Source organism: Vicugna pacos, chromosome 12 (genome assembly GCF_048564905.1).
Source record: "Vicugna pacos chromosome 12, VicPac4, whole genome shotgun sequence".
Lineage (NCBI taxonomy): Eukaryota > Metazoa > Chordata > Mammalia > Artiodactyla > Camelidae > Vicugna > Vicugna pacos.
In genome coordinates this window covers 17,068,993-17,085,241 of record NC_132998.1, presented here as the reverse complement: position 1 = coordinate 17,085,241, position 16,249 = coordinate 17,068,993, and the positions used below count along the sequence as shown (strand labels likewise).

At 43.4% G+C, this 16,249-nt stretch overlaps 1 protein-coding gene across 1 annotated transcript in view; it reads right to left on the bottom strand.

The window, feature by feature from the left end:
• ADAMTS20 (ADAM metallopeptidase with thrombospondin type 1 motif 20) overlaps positions 1–13,310 on the bottom strand; it is a 133,947-nt gene extending 120,637 nt beyond the window's left edge. Inside the window, exons 1-2 of the mRNA XM_072972965.1 lie at positions 12,917–13,310; positions 11,994–12,355 (exon numbers count right to left, since the gene is read on the bottom strand). Of these exons, the coding sequence (XP_072829066.1) occupies positions 11,994–12,355; positions 12,917–13,007 (453 nt within the window). The 5' untranslated portion in view covers positions 13,008–13,310. The remainder of the gene's footprint in view (positions 1–11,993; positions 12,356–12,916) is intronic.
• Positions 13,311–16,249: the final 2,939 nt, after the last annotated feature.

The following is a 16,249-nucleotide window of genomic DNA, read 5'->3' as shown; positions in this document are numbered from 1 at the left end:
TCTCGCCTCCAAACACACAGGTATATGTTTCTCTACAAGTAAAACGGGGCAGTTTTCCGCAGAGAAAAGCCTATTTCTGTGCAGAACCAATTCAGAAATGAATTGCTGAATTATGTCTGCTATGATCGGCACAGTTTTAGTGAATGAGGCTTCATTTCCATTTCTTAATTATAATTATCTTTAAATACAGTTATTAGAGTTATGAAAGTTATCTAACTCTAAAGTTATTAGAGACAATAACTTTGAAGTTGCTGCTTTAAATATGTCATTGCAAATGCCGTATGTAAATCATGATTTTAACTGAATGATCACTAAAGCCATTTAAATGACTATGGCAACTATAGCCATAAATTTCTCTTTACATTCATAGTTATGACCACATCAACATCTCCTTCACTGTTTACAGTTCCAAACCCTAAAATGCGGCTTGAGACATAGCAGGCACCCAATCTGTAGAAGTAAACATTTTGTAGCATGGTAAAATATCTGATTTTTCCTCCACATACCCTTTGGTAATCTTTTACTTTTTCCTTAATAGTCTGAAGTTATGTTAGTTTAGGGACTTTTCTGAGATACAGTTACGTGATTGCGTTTTCTTTCAATGCTGAAAAGTAAAATATTTAGGCACTCTTGGTGACATGATGTACTAATGTATTAGGATTACACATTTTTAAAAAGCTTCAAAGCTCAGGAAATTCCAACAGATATACTGAAATTCTCGTATATAAAATAGAAAAGATATATACACATACACATACACATACACATACACATACATATACATATACATATACATATACATATACATATACGTGTGTGTGTGTGTGAAGAATTGATCCATTTCTTGGGTACTTTTCTAGCCTACTATTCTCTAACATATTTCATTAATTCTACCAGGGCTCATTTTCCAAAAGCAACTCTAAGTCACTTATTTTCAATACATATCAAAATTCCAGCTTTCTTGCCTATCCCAGAAATTAACTACACATAGAAGTAACAAAGACGGGTTTTGAAGCCTAAGTAAAGGACCCATGGACAAAATTACTTTCTGGCTTTTCTAAAAAGCATGCTGAGGAGGGGAAATGTGATAGCATCCTGGTAAAAGATACAAACAGACACCAAGTGGCTTGTTACTCATCACAAAACTATTTTAAATAATGACACGTTTTCCCAAGCAATACTGGAAATTTCTAAATCTTGGGAAATTTTTTATATTCCTTTTGGATCAAAATCTGACTGTAGGATACTTCTGTTATCATGTTCCAATAAAACCACACGTAGGCCCAGCCTGCCCTCTCATGTGAGAGGTAAATACAGTTATAGCCAGACTCTGACATCATCTACTTTTGAGCAGTGCTAGGACACTGTAGCCTGCTAATAATATTGCCTTTATAACTCAAAGGTCTTTTCTTGAACAAAACCTTATGTTTTAAAATACTAAGTTCAAGAAAAAATAATTTGTCCTCAAAGGGATTTACCCATATTTACCAAAGAAGGACTTAAAAGTATTTTGCTTCCATCAATTTTTCTATAAGCCACCCCACTGTAGAAGACTTTCTGTTCAAATAATAAAAATAGAGTTTTGCCCAAAGGCTCCTAAGGAAACAATTTTTTTTTCAACTTGGAAAGAAATCTGGTAAGGAATTGGAGCACTTAACAAAACAGGTGGTTCATAGAATTATATTTAGATCATGCTGTATTTTTAGCAACTTGCCTATCTGCAGAGGGGCAGTGCAATTTGATTCATGAGAAATACCGATCAAATTCCAAGCTCTTTCTTTGGGTGACTAAGAAAAGTAATGTAGCTAGTTTCCACTTGGGCAAAGGGGTCCCCAATCCCTGGGAGCAACAATCTTCTATTTCCCAAGCCATTTTGAAAGGTAGTAAGTGATTATGTGACTGGTTTCAATTTCCTCTTCTAGGCCAAAACTTTTATGTCCAGAGGATTTTTATACAATTGTATTACCAAAGTGTTCTTATTTCATTATTGTGACATTCATTCAAATTTTTTTTCTAAGTACATGGCAAACACATGTACTGGAGCCACAAACAATAATGTACTCTCAGATTTTTATTAAAGGGTAAAAACAACAAGCACAAAATTTAAAACATTCGGACTCTTTTTCCAAACCATTTGCAGTTATCGCCTTGGCATTGGCAACCAGAAAACTAGTTCAAAATAAGGTACCACTGAACAAGGCAATTAGAGCCAAGATTGAGAATTTATTTTAGTAACAAATTGCTCCCAATTATTAATAAAATTGGATTTTCATTTAAGGACTGGATCACTGGTAATGACTCCACGAAGACAAAAATGTTCCATTGTTCAATCTTTAGTCGTACGTCATATGAGAATCAGTTTGATGCTATTTGTAATAAGAAAGCCTGGGTTGGACTCATGGAATCTCAGGCCAGCCACTTCATATCTCAAACCTCAGTTCTGTGACTCGTATAACAAAACAGAAGTAACTCTATCCACCTAGTTTCCCGAGAAAGGCAATGTATGTTAAAATGATGTTAATCACTATTTTGAAATTGAGTCTATGTTGACACAGGGTGAAGAATTCTCCACTGAAAACATGGATGTTATAGCCAGCCCCACTTTATACCTGAAGCGGACTCTAAGTGTTATATAATAAAAGATTATGAATATTAACTGTGAGGTTCCTTTTTATTGGGGGGTACTCAGTTCAATACAAAAGGTTTTTTAAGGGACAGACTGGGATTTCGAAATTTGTAGATACTGACAGATATATTTAGAATAGATAGTCAAGATTATACTGTATAGCACAGGGAAATATATACAAGATCTTGTGGTAGCTCACGGTGAAAAAATATGAAAATGAATATATGTATATTCATGTATAACTGAAAAATTGTGCTCTACACTGGAAACACACAACATCGTAAACTGACTATAACTCAATAAAATAAAATTTTTTAAAAAAAGGGTTTTTTTCCCCCTGACAGCTCCTCATTCTAACACCGCTGATCATGCCTTGGAAATAGTGTTACACAGAAGCATACACTGAATGAATGAATGAATCAGTGATATGAAGACAATGTAATTGGCCCCAGAAGCCTCAAGCAGAAGATTCATTGTAAGATTTCTGAAAAGATGAGTTTTCTCTCCTCTGGCAGCATTCTGTACTCCCCATCCCACAGGAGAACTCCAGATCTCCAGTGTGAATGTGAGAGGAAACACTACTGATGCTCAACTAAAAAGACACTGCTCTCTTACCACGTCTTTGCCCATGAGGAACAAGAAAATAAGGCAGACTTCTGCACTTATCTACCCAAGATCTATGTGGCCAAATGACTCAGCTTCTTGGAGAGTTGTCCTGGCCACACCAATAGCAAGGAGTAAATTCTGTAACATCTCGCTTTCGTGTAGATACTGAGGTATTTCTGAAGTCATATGTACGCACTAAGAGGGGAGAGAACTGTCAGAGCAATGACCACGTTCTCATGGGGTCTGGGTAGTGGTTCCCAGGACAGCCTCTGCCATCCTCTTACTAAAATATCTGCAAAGACATAAAGCCTGAAGCCATTAGAACAGTCAGAAATTTAAAACAATAAGAAATCAGTAAGAACTGTTCTGTAGGTATATAACGGAAATATGTTCGTGATACATTGTCAAAATGTTATAAAACAACATCACTTAACAAAGATACATATAATATCTACAGGAACATGCACCATACACCTGCCAGACCATCTGTTATCTTTATAGCACGTATTTTCCTAGTTTCTCTTTTAATTTGTTTACAGTTATTTTGACATATGGCACTCCCCAGTGAGTATTTAGGCAAATATCAACTTTTTCACTTGTCGTGTCTCCCTTTGTACTTTTCCCTAAAGGTTATAATCTATTGTAATTTTGCTCTCCTTTAATACAGCTGGAATTGGTTTGAATTCGGTTTACCAGTAAAACGAGGATCCAACATTCCGCGTTTACTCATAGAAGATTCTTGGCATTCCCAGATTTAACATAACTGCCATTTAGGTTTGGCAACTGTCACAGGAAACTAATTTGAAGCAATTATCAAAACTCGATCTGCCATCAGAAGTAACCAAGTTCCTGAGAAATGATACTGTCAGAGAAACATGAGCCTGGACAAAGAAGCCTTGACTGCTTTTGTTGTAGAGTAACCCACAGATCCTCAGTTACCCCAGCATTCCTGAAGTGCCCTTCCCGCCCTGCAAAGAGTGTACTTCCCAGAATCTGTTTTAGATGTGGCCATGGAGGAGGCTGGGCAAGACCCTCCCAGAGAGCAGAATCAGGGGCCTTGGTGAACGGACTTTTCCCAGAAAGATGAATACAGGAAGATAATCAAGGAAGTCTCCTCCTGGAGGGGTAGTGGTTCTCCACAGTCCCTCCCCAGATGAAGTTCCAAAACTGCTATGAATCACTGACTAGAAGGTGTCCCCCATGCTCGGTAGGAAATTAAGATCGAGATTACAATCATGCTTATATTGGTTTGGGGGAGGTGCAGATAATTTGCCTTTTTTTAAAAAAAACACCTTTATTGTGACTATGGTTCTGTACAGTGAACTGCACACATTTCAGATGTATACTTTGCTGAATTTTGATAGATGTCTACACCCATGAAACCACCACTACAATCAAGGTAGTTATCATCTCCATCACTCCCCAAGAGTTGCAATTTTCGAATTCACAATTTATCCCTTCCCACCCTGATAATTTGCCTTTTAATTCATTAGTTGCTGAACCACGAAGCGACACAACTGGACTTTATGGATGAGACGATGCATTAGCCAGAGATCCTGGCCTTTGAGCAGAAACAGTGCCCCTGCAGGGCTGTCTGTCTCCTTGGAGACAAGATGAGTATGTCTGATGTGCAGGAAGAGAGGAGCAAAGGGACAGGTGGTGAGCAGAGGACAGCCTACAGGAAACACTGTTGGTGACCACCAGTATCTATTCTCCTCTCTTCCCAGGGGCAGAGCACTGCCCCTCATTTTCGAGCCCTCTGAACCTAAGTAGAACCAGGCAATTGGTTTTCACCAATAAAATATACATAGAAGTGGTGTGTGTCACCTTGGGATGGAGGCAGTCAAGAGCTGGTGTGCCTTCTCCATGCTAATTACTGCAGTAATAAAGCATTGATGGAGCTCATGAACTTCGTTGATTAATAGATTTAACGCTGTTGTAATATGGACATTACTGCACCACCGATATCTAACAGGGGCTGGTAAAAAAACAAATGACTGATAAGCATTTGTTGAGAAAGAATGATCTGTTTCTTCCTCTGAATATTAGTATGACTCAGACAGCTTAATTAAGATTAATTTTGTGGAAAGTAGCAGTTATAAGCTAAACAGAAATAAAGCCATAAGTAACCAGGGTGCAGTGTAAACCGCTTTTAAATGAAGCAATAAATGGAACACAGTTAACTCAGATATCTGAAAAAGATTAAATCTGTACAAAAGTTTTTAAATATGTCCAGCTACTTCAACTAAAATGGATAAAAATAATTTGGCTGCACTGAATTCTAGAGAAGAGCTAACCTAATTACACGGACATATTCATAAAACTTGCTTTAGCTCATTCATACATGCATTGAGCATTTCTACGTGCTGTACTGAGTGCTGAAATAAATACAGCTATCATTCCCTTACTTACAATCTCTAAATGATAGACATACAGACAAATAACCACATTCGATACACGATGTATAAAAAGTCTAGTGGTAGAATGAAGGTAGGACTGCTCAGCTCTTTCCAGAGAAGATCAGGGCACAGACAGGAAAGCTCAGGATGGATTCGAAAAGATGAGTAGGAGTTTAAGGGAAAGGACATTTTAGGCAAAGAGTAACTATAAATTCAAACAATTATGGAAGATTAAAGCCAACCTATGATAGAATAAAACAAATGTTTCTAGAATAAGTATCTCTTTCTCCTCACCTCCTTCTGTGATTACCTTTCTTGGTTAATGGCTAGAGGATCACTCAGTCATTTAAGTCAGAGTCATTAGGACCATTTTGTTCATCTTCTCTTCTGGTCCAAAATTCTAGTGGGTCTCCTACAAGGTTGCTTAACATCAGCATTGTTGACATGGTGATAATCCTTCCATTGTAGGAGGTCGTTCTGTGCCTTGTGGGATGTTTAGCAGCATCCCTGGCTTCTGTCCTCCAGATGCCAGTAGATTCCCCTGCCCCCTGCACCACTGTGACAGCCAAAAGTGTCCATCCTCAAACACTGCCAAGTGTCCCCTGAGGGAAAAAAACTGCCCCCAGTTGGGACTCTCTGGTCTACAGAGTGCACCTTCCATAGGCACCCAGCTCTTCTTTGCCACTGAAGCCCCATATTCCAAGCGGCCCATCCTTCTTGCCCACGGTAGACTACAAGAGTGGTCTTCCCAGCCGCTCGCTGCCTCCCCTGCACCCCGCGCAATGGTGCACAAGGGGAGGCCCCTCCTAACACAGCCAACTAACCCACGTTTACAGTTCAAGCCCTCACTCCTTCACAGTGCGTTTCCGGCCTTAACCTGACTTCAACCTCCTTCCCCCGCGCCCCCCAAGCCACCTACTTTTCAGCTGCAGAGACCCACAAGAAGCCCTTGAATCTTCATGTCTCCATACATTTATTCATCCCCCGGAGTTCAGTTGAGAAGCTGCCTCCAGCCCAGGTCAACTCCCTTAATCACCCCTTCCTTGAAGTTCACCCAGCACCCCTTGGACTCCTCCGTTAACAGCTTTTTAACAGACTATTTTCATTGAGCGTGTATGTGTGCCTGTTGTTACTACCTGGTGGCCCTGAGAATGCTGAGCATAACTGGCCAAGGGCCCCAACCACTGAGCTTTGAACTCCGTCAGCGTTCGTGCCCCAGCTGAGTCTCCCACGCACCGCTCCAGGCAGGAACTAAGTGTGGCAAGGTTACTGAGAGGAAACTCATTCTTACGAGGCAAGGGACTCTTCCCCCAGGCAAATCTGGCTTGAGGTGGGCTTCGCTGAACCTTACTTAGAAGGCCCAGTAGCCAAGGACCCACCATCTTTATCCTTTCTTCAGCTGTTTCAGCCTTCACTGCTGTCTCTGTGTCTCCAACATAGGCACGTTTACTCCCATCTTGCCATCTGCTTCTCGGAGGACCTAGGCTAACACTCGAATGTTAAAAGTAGAGGCGTAAGAAATTCTCCCTAGTGCTGTCTGAGTACTTAACTGAGCATGGGAATTGCCAAAAAGGGTCCTTCGGAATTTGGATGAATACGGAACGGCAGGTGTAATGATCTGACGCTCTATTACTTCTGGGCATATAGGAAGTTTAGAAAGTAAAACTAAATCGTTCCAAGAAGATGAAAACCAGAAAGGACATTATCGATAGTTTCCGTACAGTTAACTCCTGTCCGAACAAGAAGTTTCTAGAGCATCTTGATCATCAGCCATCCGAGGGCATTCGCGCTGACAGGCTGCAGGATGGTTCACAGGAGAAGCTTCAAAACAGCGCACACAACCCCTGCGGGCTGCTCTGTGAGAACGCTGCATAAGCCAGATGCGGTGTCTGGTTTTAGGACATCTGGAAACTCTTTCTTTCCACCAAAAAGACAGCATCACTTCAAATCCCACCAAGAAACAGTGAAGTTAATTGTCTAGGCGGCCAGGTCAGTCCCTGAGGGCCTTCGGAAGAAGGGAACCCACCAGGTAATGGGGGAGAGTGAGGAGACACAGGGGTCGCTGGGAACAGCCCCGGTACACTTGATACATCCCACCCTGACACATGTATGCCAGAAATACTACAGCTTATGAAATACCGACCTCTACTCAGATAACAGCGTATCAGCATTGTGAGAAGATAGACACCATGACCCACGAAAACAAAGTTTAGAGCTGAGGTAGGGATATAAAGACCTGGTAAGTGTATATTCTGTGACAGTTTCTCAATGGACTAAAAACAGTCTGGCCATTACATTACTTACAGGTAATTTTATGATTTGGCTCTATTTTCTCATCTACTGTAGATTTTAGAAATGTAAAAATAAATATGTTTGAATCATGCAATAAATACTGAGACTTACAAGAAAGAAAAATTACAGAGAAGGAAAGATCAGAGGAGCAAAAGTTATACACACATGAAACAGAAAATTTCTGGCAGACTCTCCACTCCTTTTGGTTCTTGGACCCAAAGCACTTAAGAAAACTAAACAACACAAGGCATGGTTCAGTGAGTTCATGAAAGAGAAAAACACATGAATACTAAGACTTCTAGAAGTAGAAAAAAATTCACTGTATAGGAATTAAAAGAAAACATTAGTTCATATGTTTGAGGTTAATGCAATACTAGCAATTTGATGGAACCAACACGTGTGTTGTGGTGTCGATTTTTTTTAAATGGTTGTATGCACGGAGATATTTGAAAAATATTAATGTTTTTTATTCCCATCCTCTAAAAGTCACACTCCTCAGCAGCCGCCAGAGAAAGGAGAGGTAGACGCTACCTCAAGTGGGACGATGGACAGGTTATGGGTCAACTGTAAGAGATGGGAAAGGGGAACTGAGTGGATTCTGGGAAGAAAAGAGTGATGGAGGCAAAGGAAACAGTTGGAAAGATGCGTGTGCGAGGACCTTTCCTCCAGGGCAGGGGGGCGGTTAAGGTCCCAGAGACAGAAGGCACATTAGGTGATGGAGGGGGACTGCCAGCTGCAGCATGCTATGTGGTATCCAGGGAAGGGACCTCTGACAGACCCCACACACATACACACCAAAATGAGACATGCTGCAGAGTCTGGCAAAGGGAGGACTTTCATATGCCGTGGAGGGTTTCAGACCCTTAAAGGAGAGATTACCAATGGTGTCACCAAACCACCTTACGTGGAAATGGTGTGCAGCAGGAGCTAAGTGACCCTGTGTTGAGGGCTGCCCAAGGCATTGGCCACACAAGAAATCAAATAGATGCTGCAGCTGAGCTCAGAGGGGTATGCCTCACCAGAGCCAGCCCGGGGGGCAATGAGTCTGTGAGGCCCAACTGAACAAAGAAAAGCCATGAGTTCTCAGGCCCAGAGTTCAGCTGTTGGGGCCAGGAAAATGCACAGAGACTAAGCCACAAAGGACATCGGAGACTACAGGACCTGGAGGACAGTGTATTTCCCTCCTTCCTCCCAAACAATGCAAAGGCCTCAGAACACTTTACGGCCCTGTCTGGGGTCAGTTTTCATCAATGGTCAGCATTTGCTTGACTCCAGCCACGTGTAAGACAATACATGTTAGTGGGAAAAAATGAGGAAATCATGTGCTCATTCAATATATTCAGGAAAAGCATTTGATTAAGTACAACATCCATTTATGATTCAAAGCAAAACTTAAAGCAAAGAGCAACTAGAAAAAGAGAACTTCTCTAAGTTAGTAAGACTGTCTCTAAAAACCCTTCGGTAAATCTCAACTTGAGTGTTCAATGGACTGACAGAGATCAAAGCTGGGTCGTTACAGCCACAAAGGCGGTCACAAAGGTAAGCTGGGAAGCGAACATGACCAGGGCTGGAGGTTAGCATTGTATCGAGGCTGATCTGCAAGAACTAAGCTGGTCCAAGCTGTGGGTAATACAACTTTACCCGGATCTAAAGACTAATCTGAGGCTAGAAAGAGGAATCTGATGCAATAACAACTGGACTCTAATACCTACCAGAAGTTCTGCTATTTGAAGAAGCTGTTATTCTAAAGAGTGTTAATGACAGAGTCGAGGTAGAGATAAACACACCATCATAAATATATAGCTAATATCTGCTATAGGGCTAATATCAAAAATGAGAAAAATCAAAGAAACGTCATTCATCTTATTAGGGAATTAGATTCATAATTGGTCATGATCGCACTTCTAAAAAAATGTTTAGATCCTGGTACCTCTATTATTTGCTTTACTGGAAAATTTCTCTCTCTGCCATGAGTGATGTCCTTAACGCAGCCTTGCAAATACAAATAAATTAAGATATAACTGGGTTACATAGGCATGAAAATGTGTTTTTAATTGTTGAATCAAGTTAAGCTGATCATATCAATAAGTCTATCAAAAGCAAAATGCACATGGAAATCAAACTAATGATGCATAGTAACTAGACAACGATATCCAAACTGACACAGTGACAGGAACGGAGGAGCTCCTGTGAAGACTTCAAACAGCTTCAACGGTTTCCTGATTTCAAAAAGGGGATATTGAATAATAATCTGAACTACGCCAATGTTATAAATCAACATGAGACATATCACTCCTAATAATGCTTCCCATCTGGAATGTTTTCCATGCCTTAAATATTAAATCAGGAAAATGAATTGACCATGACAAATCTGTGGTAGTAAATCTAGAAGTTTCCAGGCAAACTACACATTTTGAAAGGTTCTAGAAAAGAGAATATTTTTCTTTCCTTCGGTGTGTAGATGGCTGTGTAAATACGAGTGTGCTGCTGCCATTCTGAAGATGTAAGCATTCTACAGTTATCCACACCAGAAAAGAAGATTGTCCCAGGGATTCCATGTGCATATGTCTTGACAAGCTCAAGACATAAGCACGGAAAAAAGCAAAGAGATTTTTCAAATTTACTTAGTAATGACCAATACTCACACCCAGGAAGACATCTTACATCAATTAACCTGAGAGGAAGTAGTACATTTGGCCTAGAGAGAACTGTTACCAATGTTCTACTTAATCAAAAAATAAACAGTGTTGATGTTCTGAAACTCTTTTAAAATTTGCCCAACAAAAGTTAGATTACTTGGGAAGGACGCTAGAATCCCTTAGCCAAATTCTTAGTTGTTTATTTTTGAATGTGTGTTTATTAAGAGTTAATGATGAAGTGAGTTCATATCTGTTTGACATAAGCATTCTCAGCCAGGGGTTCCACGGACTCAAAGGGAAAGTGTTAACATCTTTATTTTCCTTAACTTCTGGTAATGAACATTTCCTTCAGTTACGACTAGGTAAAACCACAGGCACTGTGACTTTGTTAGTAATAAAATAATGGTTACTTTAACTCAAATGTGATTCAAAAGTATCTGGATTGTTCACACTCACTACCACTACAAAAGTATGTAAGTAAGTAAGCCCCGCCCCAAGAGATTATGTAAAGCATTAATAAAGAAGGATGTATTATGACACCACAAATTCCAATACTTGTAACACTTTGATTACTGTTAATATTTTAAAGGAAGCCAATTAAATAATATGTATGTTACTTTACTTCAGTTATGCTGAGAAGAGGTCCTGGGACTCCCCCAGGATGCTGAAAAAGTTCACAGCAAAAAAAAAAAAAAAAAAATAGAACCTCTCTGTTTCGGAGAGAGGGAGAGAAACAAACCACATAGAACCCAATATTCTATTTCATTTCCTCTGTCTGCAATGAGGATTTTACAAAATCCTCATCGTTTACCCTTGTCACTTTAATGATCATTTCTCACTTGCTGGCTCAGAGATGCTCTACATTTTTAAACAGGCAGATTCAACCTCTTCCCTAACTTGTACTTCACAGATAAATGGCCATCCCCATACTATCAAAAAACAAACAAACAAAAAACTTCCTTTTCAAACCTTTTCATTGTATGTATATTCTTTCTCTTTTCCTCCTATCATTCTAAATTCAAACAGCTAGGTTAAGCAAATTCAAGGGAGTCTGCCTCAATAGATGGTCCAAAATGGGTGTGTCTGTGGGAAATAGCCTGCCCTCCGGCTGGAAACCACAACCACACCTCCGCAGGGCCACTCCCGGACTCCCTGACTTGCTCGGCATCTGTCACTTTCGAGCAAGAGTCTCTCAGCTTTGCACAGAGAAGGGCCAACCTTGCCCAGCAGGGAATGACGTCCTGATCTTCCGCTCTCCCCACTGCAGGAAGGCGTAGCCTCTGGCCTGGGTTCATCTAGGTGTTAATCTCTCGGGTAGCCCACTCTGATCTCTTGGGTCACCGTCCGGCCACTCGGGAAAGGCCAAACGCAGCTTCCTGCAGGAGCAAGACCGGATCCCAAGAAAATGCCAAGGGACCCGAGGGCGCTTACCAGGCCTCCACAGAGGCTGAAGACGGCTGTGTGATCCTCGCGAGCGTTGACCTGGCCGCGGTAGAAGCAGTGGCGGAGGTCTGGGGGCGCCGCGCTGCGCTCCTCGGCCCTGCGCTCTGGGGCTCCCAAGTGCACCTCGGTGTAGCCGGCAGCCAGGAAGGCCGCGTCGGCGCTCAGGTTCAGCTGGAAGAGCTGCCCGTAGGCGCGGATTCGGTAGTGGGTCCTGAGCGGCGTGGGCTCCGGCGCCTCCGAGCTGCGCTTCCTGCGGCTGAAGTGGTGGCTCTGCGGGAACACTTCGCCGAACTCATTGACCCGCGCGGGGGTCACCACTTCGTAGGAGGCCAGTGTCCTCACCAGGGCTTCTGCAACCACAGCGAGACGGCCGTTGAGCCCCCACCCCTTTCCAGCTTCCCAGCCCCAAACTTCTGCAACCAAACGTCCCCGCCGAAGGACCGAGGCCCCGGGTCCCCAGACCCGGGGAGGGGGGCGCGACAAACAGACACACGCTGGGGAGTGCGCGCGCGCACACACGTGCGCTCTGCTTTCCCACACCCCCGACTCGCTCCACGCTCCCCAGGCAGGGACCCCGCCACTCGGGGCCCCCAGCAGCCACCTCCTTCCCGCGCCCCTCTTCGCCTCCCGTCCGCCGCCAACTCGTGCCCCGCGGGCGCCCTCGCCACCCTGCCCCACGCACCCCCACCGCGTGGTCCCCGAGGGAGACGTGTCTCCTGCGCGCGATTCCTCGACACCCGGCGCAGCCGCAACCTCCGGGGATGTCTGGGGCTGACTGGTCCCGGAGTCCCGAGAGCCCCGGCAAGGCCGGGGTTCCCCAGCGGGCTGAGCCGCTCCCCCGCCTCCGTCCGCAGGTCCCCCTCGGGCCCGCGCCCCACCCAGCTGCTGAAGGCGCCCCGCGGTGACCTTACCCTGCCTGGGGTGGAAGTGAACTTCCCAAGACCTGGTGATGAAGAGCGAGAGCTGGTAGAGCAGCCCCGTCAGCCACTTGGCCACCCGCATGGTTCCGCCGGGGGGATCCCGACCCGGGAGGCCAACCCGAGCCGCCCGCCACCCAGCCGGCTTCCCCGCGCTCCGCTGCCTCTCCTCCCTCTCGCTCGGCGCCTCAGCAGCCTGCGGAGCAGCAGCCCCGGCCCGGGGCCGGCCCGTCGCGCCACACCGCCAGCCTCCGCTCCCTGAGCCGCTGCTTCATCGCCCCGCAGCCCCGCAGCCCCCGGCTCGCTCTCGCCAGCCTCGCTCCGCTTCCTGCGCCCGCACCGCCCTCAGAAGCCCTCTCCTCAGTCCGGCTCGGCGCGAGGACTCGACCCAGCAGGAACCGTGCCAATATAGCCACCCCGGGCCGGGCCAGCGCGGGGGAGAGCCCGCCCTCAGGGGCCGGGCCCGCCAATCAGCGGGAGGCGCGGGCCGCCCCCCGTCCCCAGCCGCAAGCCGAGTGCGGTCCCCGCGGGCTCCCGCTGTGGGCGTGCAGCTTGGTGAGCAGCCCGAGGCCCAGCTGGACACCATCCCGGTAGCCGTAAAACCCAGAAGTGATACAAGTTGCGCGGCCGAGGTCCAGGTAGGTGATGGGTGTGTGAGGGTTTAGTTCTTACAATGAAATGCCAAACATTAGATGGAAAGTTTCAGTTACATGTGTCTTATGGTCCTTTTAGGCTTCTCAAACAAGGCACAGTGAGCTTGAGCGGGAAATTCTTGTAGGCAGAGGATGCTACCAATGACGCCTATTGGCCACGACTCATTTGCAAGGCACCCTGTGTACCCGAGATGTTGTTGGGGGTGTTGGAGGAGCAAAAAGCAAAACCGAGGTTGCAATCAGCAAACACTTCTGGGTGAGAATTTCTGTCAGTTGACTAAAGAAATTCGAGAAAAAAAAGGATCTCAATCGCCAAGGTTTCGGTAACTTATTGTGATTTTTTAATATTCATCTTGTACTTATTTTTGTATCAAGCCCCCCACCCCCAAAATTATGTAAATATCAAGTCCCACAAAACTTGCATCTGCCCCTGCCTGTGGGCCATTGTTTTTATGAGACTTTCTGCTGGTAGTTTTACAGTATTCATATGCACCTTGTTTATAATATCCAAATGACTCCATGTGTCCACAGTTATCTTCCTCAACAATTATGGTAGCTCTGAATCCAGTTGTGTTATCCTGTATCCGTTAAATTGGATAAACTTCAGTGTCAGCAAAAAGCAACCATCATTTCAGAACTCCTTTCTCATTGTCCAAATGCACCTGTTTGATTTGCAGTTTCCATAATTGCGTCTCTCTATAACAGGTATGGGGCGAAAAAGAGAAAGAAAGTGATCAGAGATTTCTGAGATCCAGCCAAGGGAGAGAAAGAATATAAGTATAAAAAGTAAATTATATGGGTAACTCTTCACAAACACAAAGGAATACACTCTCAATTTAGTCCTTGGCTGCCCTTTCTCCTCTGAGCTCTCAACAAGGAAAATTCTGTTCACTTTGAGCTGACCTCTCCCGACAGGCTTTTGTACCGTGCACTTGGTCCACCTGCTGCTCACCACAAACGTGGAACAAGCTTATCTGTGGAAGGAGAGTTTAATCTTACTTTTGCCAAGGTAATGACCCAGCTTGGTGATGGAAATCCTCCCACGGTCGATCCCCTCTTTGGCACCCCTTGCTCACAAGTGTCACTTTATTCGTCACAGAATTACAGACTTCTTGTGGTGCTTCTCTAAGTTAAGCCTACTGTTACTCCAAGCAAAACAAAAATGGACTTTACCCACACCTGTCTATTTAGTGATTACCTTCAGTGCACTGTCATTTAGAGTCAGTTCAACTACGCTGCATCTCTGAATGCATCCTTCCATTAGAAGCCATGCCTTCCTTCATACAAATAACAGAAAATCAGATTGCACCTGTTTAACTGGCTATCTGGACTACTGACTGCAGACAAAATGGATGTTTCATTTCCGTCACAGAATGTCTGTAACTCAAAGTAGCATTTGCAGTGGCGTATTTGATTTGCATCCTTCTCCAACTTTTTGGAAACACTGCTCTAAGAATAGGGCAGTTTTTTCTTGTTTTAAAGAAATGGGAAGATGTATATGATGTGTATTTTATGTCTTTATAATCTTTACAGTGTTCAGGAAAGAGCATTATTTCCTTCATTTTGTAGAAGGTAAATGTTATACTCTCATATAGTATATAAGTAGCTAAGCTGGATTTCCACAAATCCTTTCTGACACCAAAGTCTTTTCATTATATTAGACTAGAAATGTTATGATAGCCACATTGTCTCTCTTCCTTTCTCCTTCCCTACTAATAAAAATGTCATGAATAAGGCAATCTATGCCATTTAAATCTGGCAATTTCTTCACATTGACAATTACAACTACCACGTATGGAATTTTTTTGACATACTGAGCACCATACAAGGGACTTCAGAAAGGTTACCTCATTTAATTTATGCATTCCCCCATGAGACTCAGAAATTAAGTAATTCATTCCAGATCACCTATCAAGCTAGTCTCAAATCTCATTAGTTTCAAATTCCATACTTTTTAAAAGAAGATTGTATTCTTCATATCAGCTCAAATCTCATGCAGCACAGTTGTAACCAGCAACAACTCAGAAAATGAAAGCCATAATTATATCAAATGTAATTTTTAATTTTAATTTCAACAATTATTATTATAAACACAAGCTATACTATGAGGCTGGCACAGTGTAGAGAAAATAATTCCAACCTTGCAAAGCAGGAATATGCACACTATACTCAAGACAGTCTTTGTTTTATAATCTTAATTCTACCGTAACCAGTTGTATACATTTCAACAATTTACCCAAACTCTGTAAGCCTACTCTTTATCAATTGTAGAATAGAAGCAATAATAGTAATCTCAGGCAATTGCTAAGATGATTACATGAGATAATACAGATAACACACTTGGTGTAATATTGGACAAAATATGTGTTCAATACATATTCATGCTGATTCTGATTTTTATTTCTTTACAGTGGGGGACCGAATATTTACACCGAAAGGTAGGAGGTTGATCATTCTTCACTGTTTACCTGAGGCTGGGGAGTTTCCTGAGATGCAAAATTTCCAGCGCTAACGCTTGGGATGTCCTGGGTGAACTGGGATGAGTGGTTGCTCAAGTTCAGGGTTCTCAGCTAAGGCATCATTGACTTGTGTGGCTGGTGAATCTTTGTTCTAGGGGGCTGCCCTGTGCGTTGTAGGTTGTTTAGCAGCTTCCTTGGCCTCTACTCATTCCATG